Source organism: Podarcis bocagei (assembly GCF_964188305.1).
Source record: "Podarcis bocagei genome assembly, chromosome: 8".
Lineage (NCBI taxonomy): Eukaryota > Metazoa > Chordata > Lepidosauria > Squamata > Lacertidae > Podarcis > Podarcis bocagei.
The window spans coordinates 34,481,035-34,504,503 of NC_138133.1; the positions used below are offsets into that span (position 1 = coordinate 34,481,035).

Sequence of the window (23,469 nt, forward strand, 5' to 3'; positions counted from 1 at the left end):
CATTTTTAGCTCTTTCTAGGTGTGTCAAGCTCATCTCACTCTCCAAACATTTAGAAATCCTCGGGATAACTCAGGGCTGCCATGGTAGCTAAACAAGTATACAGCAAATGTGTAGGAGTGTGGGAAGTGAGATTAAGCGCTCAGGTGACTTTATGCATATTCATTCTGAAGGCGGCAAAAATAATAAGTCCCAAAACAATTGAGTGTGTGAGGCTGAGGTCCCTCCCTGAAAACAGGTGACATCTCCCTTATCACTAATTATCTCACTTGGTTGAATAACGCTGGGGGGAAAGAGAGAAGGCTAAAGAAGGAATTGAATGAGGAAAATGAGGAATGAAGCCCCTCACAACTAGATTTAAGGTTCATCCAGCCAATGCTATATCTGTGTTGTAACAGACCACCCAGCTGTGCCAACTGCAATGACAACATACACATGCGAGTGCTGGTTCGCACTGGCAATTGTAGTGAGATGAGAAAGGAGTAGAGAGCCTAATAATATACAGCTCAGAATATGTTGAACCAACACAGAAACTAAATGTGGTAAATGAAATTGTGCATCAGATAGAGACTGCTGCAGGCCATGGCTCCTGTACATTTAACAGTTGTGCTCATGAGGAAATTAACAGCAGGCAGATACACTTCCAGTTTTCCTTACACACTCTCTTCAAAAGAATACAAAGAAACCACCACTGACCCAGTCTGAGGGCTCATGCCTCAAGTGGCGTTGACCCAGCCTGACTTCCATGGAGGGACATCACAGTCCCTTCTCCTCAAAGCCCGGGCAAAGATGGGCTCACGCCACTGCTAACACTGGGCCCAGAGCCTCTTTCCCCTGTCTACCTCCTCAGCGAGCCCTATGGCTGATACAGCAAGGTCCTTCCAGGAACAGAGTCATTGGAGGACATCCGTGGGAACCGGCAATTCTCAGCAAAAGAAGAAGAGGGAAGGAAATGCCAACTGAATAACCCTGGCACCATGTTGTCTCTGATCCTGATAGCAGACTTGAATGGGGCTATTATTATGATAATATTTTATACGCTGCTTTGAGTTCGTCTTGGGGCTTTAAAGCGGGATATACCGTAAATTAAATTAAGAAGTAGGCAAACACTGGTGTGCAAGGCTCTAGCTGTCTGCTCAGGTTCCAGCCATGTTTTGCCATCTGTCCTCCTGATTTCCAGCTCTTTAACTTTCTATAGACTGACTACTTCCCTCAGGAGATGTTAGGCTGGCATGAGTCAGGATGCCTGAATATTGACATCCCTTCAGATAGATAGATAGATAGATAGATAGATAGATAGATAGATAGATAATCAATGGAGACTTTGGAGAGGGGAAAAGGATGCTTGGAATAAAACAAAAATACTTAGGGAACCCCCTGCTCCACCCAGAATCTTGGTTTTTTTTCCCATGGAGAAGGAGAACAAAGAAAAACAAGCTCCGCTTATTCCAGGGACTGAAAACTTGATTCATATTCATTACACCCATGGATCTGAGGTTTGCTTTCCTCTTTTCCTTCCAACTTTTTTTTTTTACTACATCCCTTTTCCTTTTCTTCAACTCTGCCTATGCAGAGACACGCAGCAGACTTCGTTTTATTTCCACACGCTGTAGAAAGAGATTGCAGGGGAGTGCCAGGACACATTTAGCCCAATTAAATGTTGGCACTGTGTTCCACCCGCCCCCCCAATCATCCGGGTGGAAATTTTAAAGGTCAAACTGACCACTGTGAATTGATGCCTCCCATCTACATTTCCTTGCACTGGGCTGCTAGCAGGGTACATACAAACAAATGTATCACTAGAAATTTTAATCTTAAACATCACTTGTTGTTTTTGCTTTAAATACACAAATAATGAGATAGGCGTGATGAAATTTCCACAGTGAAATGTGCTAAAGAAGCTAAACAGTGGTAGTAAAATCTTTAGCTATCTCTCTGGAATTCAAGACTTAAAATTATTCCCAGCTGAAAACCACCCCAAACTTGCATTATTGTTTTATTTTTTCAAAGAATGAGCAGAGAGCAAATTTCAAGAAAGATTATTCCACCCCCTAAAAGCTTTTAAATAAATGCAGGCCACATGAGAGGAATTTTAGGCCCCATCAAAGCAAGTATTTGATGAGCTTCCATAAACACCCAAGCATTAGCCAACCCTATTTTTTTACACAGGTATACACTGACTGTCTTGTCTGTTCTGCTTTCCGTGCAGGAGGTCTCAGTTTCAATCCTAGAATATCCAGGTAGGTTTCAGAAAAGACTCCTGTCTGAAACGCTGCAGACCCTCTCCTAGTAAGCATCAACAATACTAAGACATCCCAAATGGGAGGCTCTCGTGGTATACAAACGGTATATTGCCATAGACTTCAGTAAGATTTCTTATGTAAGCAAGGAAATCATGATGTTGCCCCTTTATTACTGATAGAACCATAATTCAGCTACAGAAGATTTGATGGTACACTGTTCAACCTGTAGCTTTCAGGGGACGAATGGGTGTGGGAGAAGGAAAAAAGTAGACAAAGAGCCTTGCTTTCCAATTTTGAATTATTCAGACTTGAGAAAAGCTTATTTCCATCTGAAACAAAATGTAGCACACTCAGAAAACATTTATGAAAGAAAAGCCAACAGACTTCGTAAATACAGCAAAAGAAAACTCCTTCCTGCTTTTCTCTCAAGAAGTCTTGTTACAATCTTGTGCATGCATCAATTTCAATATGAACGATGTAACAATATCAAGAAGCCAGAAACATCCTGCATTACACAGAGACTTTGAGCAATTATCCTTGGACATAGGAGTGTGGAGCCAATACTGTGGAATATACTGTTGCATATTCTGAAAATGTGCAGTATTAAGGAGACTTGCTCTGGGTATTCGTAGCGCAGTTGTTATCACTCACCTATCATTGTATCTTCTTCTGCACATCTCCTGAGTACATATTCAACCGTGATATATGGCTGTTGCTGAAAATGTTTATTCATGCTGCCGTAATGCACAAGGATGACCAGCCAACCAGCTTGTCCCCGCACCAGTTGGGCACCTTATTTCAGGCTACCAGAGCTCATGCACAAACATAGTCTGATCGTAGGAGTTAGGCTCATCTAAGGACCCTGAAAGCAATGGTTTTAAACATACCTATCACTGCATAGAATTGCAGCCTGAGTGGTATGTCAAGTGCTACATAACTGTCAGCAAACAGAAGCATTCTGATAGTAACCACATTATTGTGGTTCTGTATGAAGCACACTGTAGGGCACACATTCAGTCTTTGGAGGCCTGTTGTTGTTGAGCCAATGAAGGCTCACGCCCAGTGCAAAGGAGTATATAACATGTAATGTTTGTTTGATATACCGCCCTTCATCATAAGATCACAGGATAAAACACAGGATAAAAACAAGTAAATAATTGGAGCAAAACAGCAAAACAATAACCTCCCCTCTTCCTACAGACACATTTAAAAGGCTGTTGAATATTAATCAGCCCAAGACCTGGTTGAAGAAGAACATTCTCACCTAATGCCTAAAAATATATAATGAAGGCACCAGGTGAATCTCCCTGGGGAGAGCATTCCGCAACCGGGGAGCCACTACAGAGAAGGCTCATTATCGTGTTGTTGCCCTCCGAACCTCATGTGGAGGAGGCACACAAAGAAAGGCCTTGGAGGATGAACACAGAATCCAGGACGGTTTATAAGGGGACAGTTTATATGGTTCAACGAAGGCCAAGACGTAACTTTTGGAAGTAGCATATCAACCAAGGTCATCAAAGCTTGTTAGAATTTGCAAGGGGTCCTTGCCCAAACAAACAAGCCATCTTCGCGAGCATGAGAAAGGCTATTACCTGCACCACTGGGTGTCCCCCCGCAGACGCCTTGACAGCCCCTCGACTCCCTTCAGTCTCGTAATGGGCTCGGTGGTGGGACTTCGGCTGCACTTCAATCCGAAGTTCATAAGGTCCTGAGTGAGACGGCAGCTGCCAATCCAGAGCAGGCAAGGATGGGCTGTAATGGAGAGCAACCGCGATTAAATATTAACATCCAGTCCACTATCATAAACCGCAAGAATCTGGCACTATTACTTTAGAGGCCACGTTTAGCAGTTCATCCTTCACCATCTTACACTTAAAATTTCATCAATGGAGATAATGGTATGACATAAGTAATTTAATAGGTAATGGTTATTTTATGAAGATTTATGTATGGCACAGATTTGATAGGCCAGATGCAATCAGATGCTTAAACAAAAACGGAAAACATTTTAAGCTTGGGTTTAAAAAAACACACCACTTAATGCATCAGCCCATTAATCAAAATGGACAAATGCAGATAAGTAAGATGTGTGCATGGAGGGTGGGGGGTGGAATCTATTCTGAGTTAGACTCTGGGTGAGGTTGGGTATCAGAACTTCAGTTTCTCCAATTTACATTCAACCTACTTTGTTTTTGATCATGTTTCAGCAGCAACCAAAATTATTTAGTTGGCTTCAGCCACAGATTGGCTCAGCCATGTTCCCTCTGCACTAAGGGTGTATCTTTGCTTTCTTCAGCACAGGCAAACTGACTTCAGCCAGCAACGAGTCCATGCCTTCCTGTTACTGCCATTGTGGAGAGTTCACCTCTATGACAGGCAGGGCAGATGCCAGAACAGGATCTCTCAGGTGATGTTGCACCTGTCTTTCAGAGATTCCTCCTCCCCTCTCTCAACATCTAGAGGGCCACACATCTCCGCATCTACCCAAGGTGAAAAATGAGCCCTGAGTTGTCGCATAAGCGCAACCATTTACAGTTTATGCAGGTAATATAGGTCAGTGGTAGCCAATCTTTTTGACAAGGATGCTACAAGTCAAGTCAAAAATATCAGAGTGACCCTCTCTTCTATATGTATGTTGCCTCACATGGCTGTTGAGTTGGGGACTAGGCAACGTCACCTTGCAGGAGGGGCAGGTACAAATACCTCCCTGACAATTTATCGGCTGGAATTATTTATATCCTGCCTTGCAGCTTGAGTTTCCAAAACAGAAACAGAAAAGATCCAGCAATAGCCTAAATGTGCGTTCAAAAGTAGCAATGAAAGTTAAAAGGTCCCAATTGCCATTAAAAGCATGCATGAGTCTAAAAGCCACCAGGTAGGACACTGAGAAAATGAACTGGGGAAGAAGCAGTCCACAATCAAGGTGACACAACTGATAGCTCAGCCAGTAGAGAAGGAGACTCTTGATCTCAAGGTTGTGGGTTTGAGCCCCACACTGGGCAAAGAAAGATTCCCGCATTGGACTAGATGACCCTCGTGGTCCCAACTCTGTGATTTCATGAAAAGGCCCTGTGTCTCATGCCTACCCCCTCCTCTCAGAAGGTGAGGATACTTTGAGCAGGGCCTCTGAGGAAGATCTGCACAAGGCAGTTTCATGTGAGACTCAACAGTCCTTCCAGTCCCAAGCCACTTACGAAGTCTTAAGATCAAAGCCAACTTAACTACATTATAGCCCGGCCCATGGCTCCTCCTGCTTCCATCCAGTTCTGCCATAAAGTCCTGCTCTCTGTGCCACAGACCACTGAAAGTCAAAGCTGAGTGAATGACTTATCCCCCCTTATAGACTCAATGGTTGGTGTGAATAGGATCCAGGGTAAAATCTACTACCAAAATATTATCTACAACTATAAGAGGCAGACACCTCTCAATCAATTTAAGTCAAAGCTGCTATGATTACAGTGTTGCCATGCCACACTGTCTTGAGAAGCCTGAGGTGACTGGCGTAAAGTTTTCACTCAAGCACAATTGGCAAGTTCATGAGGCTCATCCTGTTCTGTGTATGCTAGCATTTAAATGTTCCTGGATAATTATCTGGAGCTCCCGCTTGACTGCAAGAATAATTTATATAATATAGAGCAGCTGCATAACTCATGTTGCAGATCATGTTATGAAACAGATGCTTCCATCTTTAAGCCAGTTCATATATGATGGATTTCGCTCTCTCTTTCCCCTAAATATCTATCTGATTGTGACATTTCCAGGGTGTTTCGTTCTTAAAAGCTCTAATCCATCAATCATCACAAAGTTTGGATCCTCTAACTTTTAAAGGGAGATGGAGAAAAAAAGCAAGGTGAAGCTGGCTGAATTAAAAAACACACAAACCAAACTTTATTTTCTCTCCTTAAGATCTTAGAGGAGCACCTGAAACACTGACTGAATGTTGTTGCTGTTGCTGTTATAAGGCAACCCTGTAGTTAGGCATGCCATAATTAAAATCCCACTGCAAGGGCCGACCAACAAAAGTAATAATAATAAATTGAGAATTAAATGCAGTTTTCCTGACAGAGGAAGTGGCATGATGCTTTAAACAGTTTCATGGGTTGTGGCTTGGCAATGCAATTTCCTATTCTAGGTTATCTGTATTGTGCACTTAATTTCCTGCAGCACAACTTACTTAAAAGGAAGAGATATCAAACATATATTTAGATTGTAGAAGTTCTTTCATGGGGGAGGGGACCAGGAGAGCCCAACTGCATCACACACAGGATAATATCCTGAAGAATACATGGGCAGATGCTCAGTGAAGACAAGAGCTGTAAACTGTACTATTCCATAAGCATCAGCTGTTTTGTGTAGATCTAAAATTAATGTAACATATGAATGAGACAAACATGTTTCAAAACCCATGTGCCAGGGTTGGCTGACTGTTGACTTATACCCTCATTGACAAATCTGGGTTTCCTGCCATGTTCATGTGTGGATTGGCCCCTAATCAGCAAAATCCCAAAGTCTTCTTTGGAGCTAGACTGATCATCAACTGGCAAACTCACCCACTGTTATTCTAGTATGAAAATTCAATACTCTTCCAGGACTAGCTTGGCTGTGAAAGTGACTGCAACAACACAAATGCTTGGAGCCAGTGCAGCAAATAAAGTTGTCACAATTTTCCTGGTGTTTCTTCTTGCCTTTCACAGCCACCCGCCACACCCAAATTGAGCGAGTGAAATTAATCCTATCGTGTCATGAAAAGCCTTCACTGCTTAATTTGTATGCATCGAGGAGCAATCAAGGATAGAGGAGTCAGATCAGTTAACAGAACTGGCAACGATTCACAACAGCAGTTGATCGGTTTAACAAGAGTAAGAAACAGAATGTCAAACTGCACAGGTGATGCCTAGTGACATCTTATATGTGGTGATCACATGAAATATCATTATCTAGCCAGATCTTTTTCTTTAAAACACCTTTGTCTCCTTTTGCAGAAAGGGACTGAAATAGTTCACAGTGGAAGGAAACTGGAAATTAAGTTTCCAACAAATCCCTGTTTTCAAGCAAAGTTTAAAAAGTTAGGAGAAAAAGTGATCATACTTAGGGTCCCTAACGCTGAATTTTACATATGGTGTTTCAATCATCCACAGTGGTGCTGAAGAAGGATTTTTAAAAACACCCTATTTCTAGAAGAATTCCAAAATCAAATTTATGAAATGTCTTATGATATAAACAATATCAGGAGCCATGGTGGGGAGAGGGCTGAATATTTGGATTTTCATTTTGTCAATTGGCAAGGCAGTCCACATGCTAACATTTATTGTGAAAAGGTACAGGTTACATTACAAATATGTCGTATACAGGCCACACTATCTTATTACTTCACTGCAATCATTTTAAACCAAACATATTCTGCTTTTTCTTATTATGTAAACTGGGGTGGGCACAAACAATATATTACCTTTGGTCCCCAAAAACAGCAAACAGACAAAATATGTAAGCCAAAAGGATCAATAACATAATGGCAGCAAAATAACAAACTTTAACTAGGTAGCCTACACATAACACGTGGAAATATGAAAACTACTAATGATCCCACAGATGCTGTGTTAAGCAGTAAAATGCCCATAGCTGTGGTTATTTCAGGAGCATGGGTGTTGTTCACCCTGCCAAAGCCTTCTTGGCAGATGGCGCATATATTGTACCCTGTGGAATCAGACAGCTCTGTTGATCAGTGCTATTTCGATGCCACCTTTCAGGGCAAAGCCCTACTCAAGTGGCTATCACAAACAATTAAAGGAGAAAATGCAATACACTGCATTTTTAAATATTAAATATTTTAAGAAAGTTTAACATGATGTTAAAAAAATCAAACTCACAGCACGTTTTTAGTTAAAATCTAGCTGAAATAGGCATACCTTTACGGTCCATTTACTAACTGCTACTGATGTGGTTGCGTGTATCTCCCTTGGGAAGGGGTACCATAAATACAGAGTCACCACCGAAAATGCCCTGTCTCTAGTTCCTGTGGGGATTCCCTTGGGCTTAACCTAGTCCAGCAGCTAGATTGCTGACTGTCAACACCATATAATACCTCTGTTGAGAGAGCTGCAATATGCTACTAAATGTACTTCAAGGTCCCGCTTTTAGCATTCAAAGCCCTACTACAAACTTGGGGCTAGGATACCTAAGGGGCCACCTTGCCCTCTATATCCCTGCCTGGCAACTGCACTCCTCGATGGGGCAATGCTGAGAGTGCCAGATGGCCCCAAAGTGAACTTAACCTGTGGGGTGAAAACCTGGCTTTTAGTGTTGTAGCTCCAGCTCTCTGGGATCAATTACCAGCCGAAATCAGGCAGGCTTCTAGTTAGGTACCCACTGAAGACATTTTTGTTTAGAGAGGCTTTCCCCATGGTGCAACCTGCTCACCAATGGTTTCCAGCAACTGGTATGCTGCCTCTGACAGTGGATGAAGCACATAGCCATCATGGTGAGTAGCCTTTGCTAACCTTAGCCACCATGAATTTGCATAATCCTCTTTTAAAGCCAATGCTTTATGTAAACCACTTTGAGATGCTTATTAACATCTTTTGTACTTACAAAAGCAAGAGCTGTAACGTATCAGAAGACTTTTGCAAAATTCACAGTGGGGTGGTTCCTTTTGGCATGGTACATGCTGGTACATACTGATGCTAGATACCAATACATTTGATTATCTAATCCTGTGGTGCAATACCAAGAGGGAAGTATGTATTAATACCTGGCTTATGTTGCACACAACCTGGTTGAATGAAGGCAAACATCTCCCAAATACGTACACCAGAATTCTCTGCACAGCACTAAGCTTATTGTGAAGGGAGGCTTTGATCTTTAGGCATTCCATCTCCCTAGCCATGAACTCAGATGAACCATCAACCAGCTTCGAGTGCATTGGTGGCCTGATAAAAATTCTGCTGGTGCACCAAACATCTCCTTGTTTGAGCTAACTGAGGTGGTTTCAAGGGTTCTGTTGACGTCTCCAAAGACCATTAGCCTTGGGCGTCTTCAACATTCATGCCAAAGTGGTCTGCCTTATCAGGAATGACTAAGGATTTCATGGCCTTGGTGGTATTCAGAGACCTGTGTATATCTGGGCAAGGCAGCCTTCTGATTGAGTTTTCAGTAGGGGACTAGGTTAAAATTATCTGTGAGCAGGAAAGCCATATTTGATTCTATTGTCATGGACAGATCATTCATTACCTGGATTTACCCACAGCTGTCTGCAACCTCTACAGGAACAAAGGCTGAGTGTAATAGGACTGTCCCCCCCATATGGATGAACCTGGGTGGTTTTCTTAGGTAAAAGGTAAAGTTAAAGGGACCCTGACCATTAGGTCCAGTCGTGACCGACTCATCTCGCTTTACTGGCCAAGGGAGCCGGCGTACAGCTTCCGGGTCATGTGGCCAGCATGACTAAGCTGCTTCTGGCGATCCAGAGCAGCGCACGGAAACGCCATTTACCTTCCTGCTGGAGTGGTACCTATTAATCTACTTGCACTTTGACGTGCTTTCGAACTGCTAGGTTTTAGGAGCAGGGATCGAGCAACAGGAGCTCACCCTGTCACGGGGATTCGAACTGCTGACCTTCTGATCGGCAAGTCCTAGGCTCTGTGGTTTAACCCACAGCGCCACCTGCGTCCCTCTTTCTTTCTTAGGTAACCAGGAGTTTTTCCTGCAGGTTTAGCCAGCAGTCTTATTGAGGCTCTGGTCTCCACAGGGAATGAGAGACTTGACCCAAGCTATCAATATGATCACTCCCAAGTGTTATCAGCACATAGAGCTCTATCAGCACCTTGGTAATCCATAGTGATCCTTTCTCAAAAGCAAGATTGTGTCAGGATTGTAGCTATACCTAGATGCTGTGTCTTTAACTAGAAACCATACGACGTTCAAAACCAGAGGATGCCATTTCTATTACATCGCTAGACAATTCCCTGTCAAAGACACTTAAACAAAAGCTAAGGAGGATTATTGAAATATCTCAGCTTCCCTTCTTTCTGCCTCACTAGGCTGTAATCATTTGCCTCAAGAGCATTTTCCATCATAGATGGAGAAGTTTAGATAAGTTATTCCATTTTGCTGGAAGCAACATGATTCACATGGCTATTAATCTGCTTGTATCAATACTTCCCTTATGAACTGCTGGTTCTGCTGTAAACATTTTCTACATGCTAACTCTTGGCACGCAAGATTAAAGGCTACCTGGTTGCAAACAGAACAGAACCTTAAAATGCACACAAATACATCCACACACAAGGCTCTCAATGTGGGCTTTGTGCAGGAGCAGCACCCAGATGTTTGGGATTAATCCAGAATCAGAATCTCAGTGCCAAGCATGCAATGAGGATCCACCGATTATTATGATTTTAAAGAACTAAATGCCAGTGATCTCCACATTTCTTGGACAGGCTGGCATGGCAAGTATTCTCCCCAGTGAAATCTAAGGTTGTAATATTGAAGCCACTTTCCTGCAAAAGGTTGGCCTCTCCCCATCCCACTCCGAACCCCAAAGTGTTTGCAAAAAGGGGTTGAGGAATTAGAAACTCAGGAACGATTCCTTGTGAATGCTAAAAAAGTAGGCTCCTGGAGACACCATTCAGAGTTTGCATGAAACTCAAACACCATTGTGAAACTAAGCAGCCATGCGCACAGTGGATGGCTCTCAGCAATTCCCTATCTCACAGTTTCAAATCCCCAACTATAACATGGAAAGAAAAATGATCTCACCCGGTTATTGTGGATACAAAATGTAAAATTATAATCACACCAATTCTTACATCCAAATAAGAACTTCCTTTTAGGATAGAGGGGCCTTGTTGACAGAGAGGCAGGTGTGGTCTTCCATATGATCATAGATATGTGAAAAAACAACTATTACTTCAGGAATTTTCCAATCACCCTTTTGTTTTAGGATTCCTCCCCCCCCCCTTTATTACAGAGGTAATACAATAGTTTTGGCAAATAAACCATTCAACAGGGTGGATCTTGGAATCTGTATTATTTGCTGGAACCTAACCTAGACTTTGAAACAGAGCAGATGTGTCAGAGGGTGGGAATCCCAGCTCAATCGTGACGAATTATTGCTGGGGAGGTGTTTTTTTGGGGAGTGCACTTAAAATAACAATTTCAATTGTGTGCTCCCATGATTGTATTGACATCTGCATTCAGTTGTCCAGGGTTATTTAATATATAATACATATAATGAAAAGTATTTATGGGTTAAAGGAAGCTTGGTCAGGGCATTTGATTGGTAAAATAACTTAAACCACAATTTTACAGTAGCTTCCAGCTGTCCTGAAGCACGAGTTAATGAGATCACATGGAAACAGACTGAAAACCAGGAAACATTTTTTTTTAACACAAAAACAAAACAGTGGAAAAATGCTGGATTTTACTTTCATTAACACACTAGGGAATGCTGTGTTCATTTTAACTGCAGGTGATAAAATGTTTATTTCCTTTTTAGAAAACAAATCTCTGTTAGCTACTGTATGATAAAGATTCTGGTGGTCTAATCACCACTTGATCCCCCCCCCCCCTCGCGATTGTTAAACACACACGTGCAGGGCCCTAACCTACCCACATTTTTTTCTCAGCTAATGCAAACTTTTGGGGAGATAGCATCGGATAATTTCTTATGCAGGAGAGCTCTGAAAATCATTGTTCTCCTTTAGAAGTAAGTTGGCAGTTCGGGAAATCGCTGCTACAACCCACACTAAACCAGTTTAGGAGCTAGCATGCATCTACATCTGCCTGTGAGTTTTCCATTCATGATGTTTAGAACTTTAATTCCCAAACAGACGTTGTAGGTATCTAGTACACATTTCCACACTTCCTCATGGTGCAGAGATATGCGTCACCCATCACCACATTGCATGGGGGCTAACTTTAGGGTTGGAGGGTGGGGTCTGTGGACAATCCCCTACCCCATGTTGATGGACTCCAACTCTCAAATGTACAGGATTATTATTTTTTAGTACAACTAACCAATTTAACTAACAGTATAGAAAGCAAGTAATTACTACCTTATTTTGATGTGCTATACAGATATATGCACACACACACCCCAGCCATAAAACCAGGATTTTTTAAAAAAACAAAACACACCACTGTCCTACCAATTATTCTGAAGCTATGTATGAATAGGAGGAGAAACACTTTTAGAAGAGATTCCTTTATTGCAAGGGGTTGGACTAGATGGCCCTTGCAGTTCCTTCCAAGCCTACCATTCTATGATTCTAAGTCATGTAAAATAAGGAGGAAATGAACAGGGAAGAAGGAACTCTGGTAAGATGGAAGGGTGGCTACAGAAAGCATCATGAGATCAGGGGTTGCATGAAGCTCCTGCAAACTGCCAACCTGTGCCCTTAGGAATAGGACATTAAATATACAAACAGGCCACTGGGCATTAAAAACTAGGCCAAGCCAGTCAAAAGCCATACAGTAGTGTGTAAAGTTAGGGCATGTCATTTTAAACTTTTCCCCACTGTGCTTTCTTTTTTTATAAATGTTATTCTGTAACATCTATTTTGTTATATTACTCTTATACAAAGTTATACTGTTTTCAAGGTTGGAAAAACAAAAGAGAAACAACAGGAACCCAGAAGCAGCCATATAGCAATTCCAATAACCTACAGATGGTGGCTTGATGCTGCCTTGCTATTGGTCAATGTGAAATTAAACCAGGGGACACCACGAAAGAAAACAGAAGCACAATGTTGTAGGCCTGATTCTAACAGGCGCCACCAGAAATCTTGTCTTTGACTCTTTAGATGAAATAGCAAAAAAAAAGGGGGGGGAGCGGGGAGTCAGGGACAGGGCATTAGGAAAAGTAATATGTATATCTTTTTACCCCACAAAAAATAAATCCCACAAACTTGTACCTCATGTAGGATGATGGGGACAATGGCTTAGTTTTGGCCCATGGATAGGGATGTTGTGGCACTGAAAGGTACTGATCGCAAAAGCTTCCTTTCCTGATGTGCTGAAACCCCGGAAACTCTTCTGGCGACAAGTCGGCTGTTGGCGATATGGTCCCATGATCTTCCCCGCTCGGTTCGGTCTTGAGTGTCATGGACTGGGTGTGATCGATTGCCGTTCTCCTGGACTTGGTAGGAATCCCGTCGTTCATGTCTATTGTGCTGTCAGTGGTGAGGGCGTTGATGGCTGCGACGATGGCTGAACTGGTGTACTGGTTAGTGTTTCCTAGCCATGTCTCATCAGTCACGCTGACTCTTGGAGAAGTCTGGGGAGAGGGTGTTGGAGAGGGGTGTGGCGAGTAGGAAGTCTGCCTGCCGTTCAGGCTGTATTTTCTTTTGTTGCAGGGAGAAGATGGCCTGGAGTTGCGAGTGCTCAGCCAGTTTTCCTCGGTGATGCTCGTTCTGGGAGACGCCGATGGCGAGTGTCGGGGCGAATTAAGTAACGTGCAGGTCACCATGCTCCGTTGATACGCTTCCTCGGCGTCCGTGGTCTTGGGTGACACACACGGCGATTGCCAAGGAGATGTCTGAGGCGAAGTATAGGGATAAGAGTAATTGGATTCATAAGACGATGCTTCTGAATTGCAGCTTCTGGAAGACAGGCTGCTTGCTGGACTCAGGCAAGATGGGTCTCGATAGGCCTCTATGTTCGGCAGGTTCAACGTCGCAGTCGTAGGCGATCTCTTGGCGTTTGGGACGGGCTCCTCGATTTCCGGATCATGGAAGAACTGGTTGTTGTTATGATGCAGCCCCAAGTAAGAGGTTATTTCGATTCTAGGGCTTTCTAGCGCTGGCACGCCATTAGGTCTGACGTTGGGAGACAGATAATATCCGGCGGTGCCACTTTCAGCATGCCCTCCATATCCCGAAGGATGATTAGTTGATGGGACAATCGAAATGACTGGATTGGATGTCTGAAGGCCATGACATGGAGCTGACAATGAAGGATGTGCCACACTTAGAGGCAAGCTGGAATTTATATTTGAAGATGCATAGTTATAATGTTCTGTAAAAACAAAACAAAAGATAAAAAAACAAAAAAGAATGGCATGAGATGTTGCACACGCAAACGAAATTCATTAGCAAACTGAATCCCAAACGCGATCCAGTGGATAGGATGAGAGCTTCACCAGGGTTCAGACACCACTTTAGCTATTTCTATTCAGTGAGCAGGCTCTTTGCTCTTTGTTCTCCTGCTCTGAAGTGGGAATTACATTGATAACCCAGTGCAGGGTTTCCCAGCAGGACCAGTGCTCAGAGAGGATGGGAACTGTAGTCCAAAAACAGCTGGGGACCCGAGTTTGGGAAACCCTGACCTAGAGGAAGGGGACCAGGGGCTCTTCAGATATTGTTGGACTCCAACTCTCATCAGCCCCAGCCAGCCTGTCCAATGGTTAGGGATGATGGGTGTTGTAGTCCCGCAACATCTGGAGGGCCACAGGTTCTCCACCCTTGCTTTCTAGAAATGATTCCACAGAATTGGAGCATTTGATTGCACACTGAAGGCATATTTGGATGCTACCAAGAAACAAATGCAAGCTATCTCTGCATCTTCGTGTGTGTGTGTGTGTTTCTGGTGCAACTGACATTGCCGTGACTCACAAAGCTCCCAAGCAGAAAGAAGAAGCAAGGGTTTGATGCATATCTTGAACTCCCACATCTAATTCACAGAGGAGTTTGAGCTGCTGTTACAATGGATCACACAGAGAGAATGGCAGTCGCTCATTTATCTTTTCTCAGTGCTTCCAATACACATTCAAAGCTGCCCTAAAACTTCACTGCCATTATGTGGAATGCATGGAGCCTTAGCGGCCAATCTTTTTTTGGGAAAGAGTGGTGCAAAACATGAAGCAGTGACACTGTGATGCCCAAATATGCATCTGTCTGTGCTCTGGTGTGGCTTTGCTTCTAATCTACTGAGCTTGAGAGCAGAGAACAGGGCAGCACAGGAGAGGAAGGTCTGACTCTATGACGTACCTGGGCCCCGTGGGTCCCTGGGCTTCTGTCCAGACATGCCTGCTACCTGTGTGAATTGTGGCGCCTGTAGATTGGCCACACATGTTATTTGCATAATGTGCATTGTGCTTTAGACACTGTTCCCTACAATGACTTTCTTTCAGTGTAGCTTCTGTCAGAGAACGGTGCATTTGAAAATGCTGTGTTTCAATGCTTAATAACATTGCTATGAGGAAATGAAGATTCCAGCCTTCCTAATAACTTCTCTCAATATTATTTCCAGGCTCAGCATCGGCACGCATAGGTCCCAGCACTCTGTTAGAGCCCACAAATGCCACTTAACCCTGGTCAACCTTTAAAAAAACTTCTTTTTTAACAGCACTGGGCAGTTGAGTCTCAAAGTCACCATTTTAATTTCCTCCAAAGACCCTTACATAGTACTACACCAGGGCATTGTGGGAAATTTGAATGGTGGCTTTCTGCTGCTAAGCAACACTGCAGCTGCCTGCTGTTACCAGGTAAGTCTGCCAAAGTTCACCCACAGAGAAGGGGATCCACCAGAAGGACATTTACAGAGAGCTCCCCTCAAACTTGCATCCTGTTCCTGATGATCTCTTCCTAGATTGCACTTCAAAGCAACGTTTGTGGGGGGCAAAAGTCTTCGCGGGAGTTTTTAACACTGAATCCAACAAGCAAATAGTGAATGAACAAAATGCCTGAAAATAAATAAAAGGACACACAAAACTAAGATGGAGATAAATGTTATATGAAAAACCATTTTAAAAATCCTATTTCAAACTACAACTCATACAGATTAAAATGTATTTGCAATTTGTCTCAGACTGTTGGTATTCATCACAAATGTTTTGAGATAAAGTGTGAGAGAGCATACTTATGCACAGTAAACACATGAAACTGTACTAGACACACAGGCGCATGTTGCGCAAAAGAAAAAAGAGCTACTTCTTCCACATAAACCAGCACAGCTGATCAGCCAGAGCACAAGCAACACCCCACCCCCGGTCTTCTTACTTCAATAACTCAACTTGGAGCAAAATGGCTCCATTCACTCTCCAACATCAGATCAGTACAAGTACAGTGGTACCTTGGGTTACAGACGTTTCAGGTTACAGACTCCGCTAACCCAGAAATAGTACCTTGGGTTAAGAACTTTGCTTCAGGATGAGAACAGAAAGCGCACAGCGGCAGCGGGAGGCCCCATTAGCTAAAGTGGTGCTTCAGGTTTTGAACAGTTTTAGGTTAAGAATGGACCTCCAGAACAATTTAAGTTCTTAACCCGAGGTACCACTGTAAGTTCTTTTCTCAAAGCCAATGCTGAAAACAAACCAGATTGTGTGTGCGTGTGTGTGCGTGTGCGTGTGCGTACTGCCTGTTAACCATGAAGAAGCAGCTGCAGTTTACAAAAGCACATAGAAATGGAGGTTGTTTGGAAATATTTAGAGAGTTGTCATTCATCTGAGCTTCCTGTAGCCACCAAATTTCATCAGACGGGCCTGCTAGCAACTCAGTTGGAGTGGAACTACATGATATGGAAACGATGCCTTATGAGGAACGGCTAAGGGAGCTGGGCATGTTTAGCCTGGAGAAGAGGAGGTTAAGGGATGATATGATAGCCATGTTCAAATATATAAAAGGATGTCACATAGAGGAGGGAGAAAGGTTGTTTTCTGCTGCTCCAGAGAAGCGGACACGGAGCAATGGATCCAAACTACAAGAAAGAAGATTCCACCTAAACATTAGGAAGAACTTCCTGACAGTAAGAGCTGTTCGACAGTGGAATTTGCTGCCAAGGAGTGTGGTGGAGTCTCCTACTTTGGAGGTCTTTAAGCAGAGGCTTGACAACCATATGTCAGGAGTGCTCTGATGGTGTTTCCTGCTTGGCAGGGGGTTGGATTCGATGGCCCTTGTGGTCTATTCCAACTCTATGATTCTATGATTCTATGATATGCTTAACCCGGTTCAAGTTGTGAGTTTCCTTGCAGCTTTTCCACACCCCTGGCTGCTGGTGGTGGTGAAGAAATTAACACTACGACATTTGCAAGCATCCCTAAACATTACAGGATGAAGCAGAGATGACTCGACATGGAGCAGCCCTGTGCCATAGACACACCCTCTGAACATGTGCGATTTTCTATTCTCCTTTTCGAGAGGTGTATTAATCTGCTGAAAAGCTCCTTGACATCACTTTGAGCAGCAGTGGAGTCCTTTGAGGCTAATGGATTTCCCCTGGCCACTCCTTAGCTGGCTACTTTTTTGACCTTGCATGTTTGCATTTCTGACATTCTGCTGAAGTCACATTTTCTACCTAGCCCTCTGCAACCATGAGGGCTAAAATTGTATGTGCATGTGTGTGTGTGTGTGTGTGTGTGTGTGTGTGTGTGTGTGTGTGATTTAACTTGACTCAGTGGTACAAGAATACCCCTGCACTCACAGGAGCTAGCAGCTCTGACCCCACTACAAAATAAAACCGTGCATTTGGATGTTGGTGATCTGACACTAAGTAAAAGCGAAACGAAAGAAGTGCCATGGTCAGATCACTTCCTGGTGCAACTGGACTTCTCCGCGACCCTTCCCCTCTGCAGGGAGGTGGGACCAATTCGGATGGTCCGCCCCCGCCACTTAATGGATCCAAATGGTTTCCAGAGAGTGGTAGGGGATACTTTATCCCATGTTGATGGCCTTTCAGCCGATTCCCTGGTGGCCCGCTGGAATGTGGAGTTAACCAGGGCTATTGACTGTTTGGCTCCGAAGCGCCCTCTCCGATTGCATGGAGCCCGGACAGCCCCGTGGTTTTCCACGGATCTGAGGGCAATGAAACAATCGTTGAGACGGCTAGAGCGCCGGTGGCGGATAACTCATTCCGAATCTGACCGGACACAGGTCAGAGCTCAACGTCGAGCCTACCAAGTGGCGATAGCGACGGCGAAGAAGAATTTCTTCACCGCCTCTATTGCATCTGCAGAAAACAGCAGCAGGAGACTTTTTCAGGTGGTTCACAATTTAGCGGAACCACCTGCAACATCGGGGCCCAGTACGGGCCACATGTTCTCCTGCAATGATTTCGCAAAGTTTTTTGCAGATAAAATCGCTCAGATTCGGGAAGAAGTAGACTCCACCGTGGGAGCAGGGCCGGGGCGGGAGAGTGCTAGAGTTCTGTCTAGTCAAGTTGAGTGGGATCAATTCCAATCTGTTACCTCCGAGGATGTGGACAGGCTGCTTGGACGAGTGAAACCAACCACCTGTCTCCTGGATCCTTGCCCATCCTGGCTTATAAAAGCTAGCCGGGAAGGACTGGGCGATGGGCTTCGTGGGGTGGTGAATGCTTCCCTCCGTGAGGGAGCCTTCCCAGACCCGCTGAAAGAGGCGGTTATTAAACCGCTTCTTAAAAAACCATCTTTAGATGCGGCCACGATGGCCAACTATCGCCCAGTCTCAAATCTTCCATTCCTGGGCAAGGTGATTGAGCGAGCGGTTGCCGAACAACTCCAGGCACGCCTGGAAGAAGCGGACCATTTGGATCCCTTCCAGTCGGGATTCAGGCCTCATCATGGGACTGAAACTGCCTTGGTCGCACTGGTTGATGATCTCCGGCGGGCTAGGGACAAAGGTGAGAGCTGTTTCCTAGTTCTGCTGGATCTCTCAGCGGCGTTCGATACCATCGACCATAGCATCCTTCTGGACCGTCTTGAGGGGCTGGGAGCTGGGGGCACTGTCATACAGTGGTTCCGCTCCTTCCTCCTGGGCCGTGTTCAGAAAGTGGTGGTGGGGGATGAGTGTTCAGACCCCTGGGCTCTCACTTGTGGGGTGCCTCAGGGTTCTGTCCTCTCCCCCATGCTTTTCAACATCTACATGCAGCCGCTGGGAGAGATCATCAGGAGGTTTGGGCTGGGTGTTCATCAGTATGCGGATGATACCCAGCTCTACCTCTCTTTTAAATCAGAACCAGTGAAGGCGGTGAAGGTCCTGTGTGAGTGTCTGGAGGCGGTTGGAGGATGGATGGCGGCTAACAGATTGAGGTTGAATCCTGACAAGACAGAAGTACTGTTTTTGGGGGACAGGAGGCGGGCAGGTGTGGAGGATTCCCTGGTCCTGAATGGGGTAACTGTGCCCCTGAAGGACCAGGTGCGCAGCCTGGGAGTCATTTTGGACTCACAGCTGTCCATGGAGGCGCAGGTCAAATCTGTGTCCAGGGCAGCTGTTTACCAGCTCCATCTGGTACGTAGGCTGAGACCCTATCTGCCTGCGGACTGTCTCGCCAGAGTGGTGCATGCTCTGGTTATCTCCCGCTTGGACTACTGCAATGCACTCTACGTGGGGCTACCTTTGAAGGTGACTCGGAAACTACAACTAATCCAGAATGCGGCAGCTAGACTGGTGACTGGGAGCGGCCGCCGAGACCATATAACACCGGTCTTGAAAGACCTGCATTGGCTCCCAGTACGTTTCCGAGCACAATTCAAAGTGTTGGTGCTGACCTTTAAAGCCCTAAACGGCCTCGGTCCAGTATACCTGAAGGAGCGTCTCCACCCCCATCATTCTGCCCGGACGCTGAGGTCCAGCGCCGAGGGCCTTCTGGCGGTTCCCTCATTGCGAGAAGCAAAGCTACAGGGAACCAGGCAGAGGGCCTTCTCGGTAGTGGCGCCCGCCCTGTGGAACGCCCTTCCAGCAGATGTCAAAGTGATAAACAACTATCTGACATTCAGGAGACATCTTAAGGCAGCCCTGTTCAGGGAAGTTTTTAACGTGTGATATTTTATTGTATTTTTGGTTTTTATGGAAGCCGCCCAGAGTGGCTGGGGAGGCCCAGCCAGATGGGCGGGGTATAAATAATAAATTATTATTATTATTATTATTATTTACCATTCAGGTTATTCTGTCTGTATGTTTCTGAATTGAAGCTACCTGCAGTTTTAACATGTCTTTTTCCGCTTCGGGTGCTTTTAAAGAATCCTGTACTCCTGATTGATTGAAACAAACAAGTCAAGGCTTCTTCACTTCCTTCACATACAATGTTTGTTTCCTTCCTTCCCAGGAGACAAATGCCCCAAGCGCTGAGTCTTCCCTACTTACAAACCCGAGATCCGGAAAAGCTGTTAATGATCAGGCTGTATTCCCAACACAACTCAGTCCTCTCTAGCATTGCATGTGCAGCAGAGACTCTGAGCTCCTGGCGGCTTCTCTTGTTCTCTCTCCCTCTTTTTTGTTTCTTACTAATATACTCAGCTCCCTCAGCTCCCTAGTATTCGGGTTTGATAAATGATTCAAAGTGAGACATTGACACACGACACAAAACACCCAGCTGCTCTGTAAGCAGTTCAGAGAGATATATGTTCGGCTGATTTTTATCATGCCACGCATCATTAATATATTCAACACCCATACAAATCCTTTTACCAGATGCCTTAGGAAACCTGGATATTGACCAAAAGATGTTCATTGACTTAGAGGGGTGGAGCAGCACAAATAAAACAGGGCTACACTGCTCTCATCATGCAATTCAAATCAATGGTGTTTGCATTATGTTCGTACAAAATATACACTGTCTCAGGGGTTGGGGAACCTCACACCCAGGGGCCAAAATGTGGCCCTCCAAACCTATCCATCCTGCCCTCCAGATTCTCCCCACACCACAATCTCTCAGCTCTGCACCCTCCTCATTAGTTTTTGCCTGGCTGGAATGTGTGTGAATCTGTATAGAAATTACTGCATAAAGGAAAAATATACATTCACTGCTCCATCCCACTTCTGGTCTGCGGCCCCTGGAAGGTTGCACAGAAAGGAATGTGGCCCTCTGCCTTGAAAACATTCCTCACCCCTTGCACTGTGTCTAAAAGTACTTGGGGCTGCATAAAAGGGCAGCTACTGAACTGAACACAATCCACTGGAAATGCTGTATGACAGCCATTACAAGGATAAACAGAACCAGGTTCTTAACACTGGGTAGTAGTGGTCTTGGGGAAGACATGACCCTGTCCGTAGACTTTTATATCGTGCTAGGTCAGATCAGGTGAAAACCTTGCTTGCCCTTCCCTGGCCACATCTCCATCACCACGGGATCCCTTTGCTACCCAAAATATTATTCATTGGCTTACCTGCCCTTCACCATAAGGCCCCAGGGCAGGCAACATATATACCCACATAATATAAAACACAACATACAAATTAGTTTGAAAAGGGTTTATTTTTTTTTATTATTTTTTTTGGAGCAGGATCTCCCATAGCATTTAATCTTCCAGAGTGAGGGGGATTCTTGTGTTCAAATAACAACGACGAGATTTATTGGTGTGGCTGTTCAGATCTGCCTGTACTAAGAAGAGCTGAGGAGGTGGAAGTGGTACTTGAACTTAAAGGCCACACCTGGCCTCCTCCAGGAACAATGTTGAGAGGGGAAGAGGAAGACCCTCACAGCAGTCTCCAGGTAAGGCACGCACTTCTCCTGTGCCGTTTTCTGTTCTGTGTTCCCTAACTAGATCCACAGACAATGTATGCATCTGTGCCTGTCCTCATCATACCCACAGGAGACACAGGAAGGACTGGTACTTCCTGTGGAACTTAGTCATATAAATATCTTGCTCTGTGCCTCTGGGCTGATTAACACCGGTGAATATCTCTAGCCAGCAGTGTATGTGGGTATGCAACTGCCCGAGGAAATGTTTAGTATGAACTGGTCTGTGCATGTTCAGAGCTGGAAGCAGGGGTGGATTTGGTTTGATGAGGCCCTAAGCTACTGAAGGTAATGGGGCCCTTTATATGTCCAGCTGTCCTTTGTCAACAACAAATTGTCAAGTTTTTTGTGTATTGAATATATGCTGTATTGTAATTTATGGACCTAATTTATGGACCTAATAACAAATAGGAGCCTACACAACTCAAAACATTGTTGCTGTATGTAGGTTTTATTTTATTTGTTTTTTATATTATATTTTGGAAAGGTACATCCAGTGGTTTTTTCCTTTAATTTTTTTTTTGGGGGGGGGCGGAGTGGGGCCCTAAGCTATAGCTTCTTTAGCTTATATGTAAATCCGGCACTGGCTGGGAGGCATCTCAGGGATTGCAGCTAGACTTTTTCCAGGTGCCACAGATATGACACCCTTCCAAGGAAAGTAATAGCATTGGATCACGTTGCACACTGATATAAAGTTGTTAACAACTGGATCGTAGCCCCACACCTAGCATGGATCAAACCAACGGTATCGCCATCCTGTCTGTAAGAAAAGACTGACTCATATATAGCAGAAAATGTAAGTGGGTTCTGTGTTGCAGGCCAGATCTGAAAATATGGAAGAATGCTCACAATTCACAAGATGCTTCAAGAGTAACTGCATTAGGGAATGTTTAAGCTCTCAAGCAAACCTGCATAGGGGAAAACATGGATAGGAATATCCTCCAAAATAAGAAGTACAGTGGTCCTCTTCAAACATAGAATTTTTCTGGTTTCTTGGACTGGAAAGATGTGAAGTGCCTAAATGGTGCCACCACACATTTAAGGGCTCTACTATATATATTTGTCAGTCTTCTCTTAAGAGATGGTGGTGAAACCAATGGTTTGACCCATACTAAGCTCCATTCAAAGTTCTGCTTCGATCAGGGTACTGCCCTGTTTAGCACCAGGTGCCTCCACCATCTGAAATAGGACAAGTGGCAACCAGAGACAGCCTTTTCAGTGATGGCTCCTCGGCTTTCAGAGGTCTTCCCTGGCAGCTACTTTTACTATCATTCAAGGAACAATCTTATACACAAGAAAGTGGCATAGAGCAAGCTGATGAAATTAAGCTGGCATAAAGTTGCACCAGATCCAAACTCTGTTCATCAGCGGAATTACTCCTGGCTGAGCCAGCCTAAGCCTGGCAGTGGGGAAACAAGCCTTTAAACTAGTGTTTGAGTTGCACCATGAACTGTAAGGCCTCACACTGCCAATGGAACCCAGATACTTACTCTTACGTATCCACAGTATTCCACAGAAAAGTAATGGCTAGCTTCTCAGGACGGGGGAAGGGAAAGCTACTGCTTACCGGTACATTCAAGCTGCTTGTGAGAACTGCATCCCCACCCAGTCATCACCAGTCCCTCCTCCTTCAAGCAGCATGTGGCAAACAACCCCCCACCCCCACAGAGCTTCTCGAGCTGAGCAATCAGGAAAGAGGCTGGCCCCAGAGGTTTCCTGCAACTGCTGGGCTTGAGTAGTATTGCTGGGAACTTTTCATCAAGGACTGTCTTCAAAGGCCCTTCTGCTCCCAGACTGATG

General features: G+C 44.5%; 1 protein-coding gene across 3 annotated transcripts in view; it reads right to left on the reverse strand.

Moving 5' to 3' along the window:
* The window catches only part of NFATC1 (nuclear factor of activated T cells 1), a 134,347-nt gene that overhangs the window by 96,463 nt on the left and 14,415 nt on the right, over positions 1–23,469 (reverse strand). For all 3 annotated transcript variants that reach the window (XM_081205800.1, XM_081205802.1, XM_081205801.1), the window contains exons 2-3: positions 13,152–14,253; positions 3,834–3,993 (exon numbers count right to left, since the gene is read on the reverse strand). In XM_081205800.1, the coding sequence (XP_081061926.1) occupies positions 3,834–3,993; positions 13,152–14,253 (1,262 nt within the window). The remainder of the gene's footprint in view (positions 1–3,833; positions 3,994–13,151; positions 14,254–23,469) is intronic.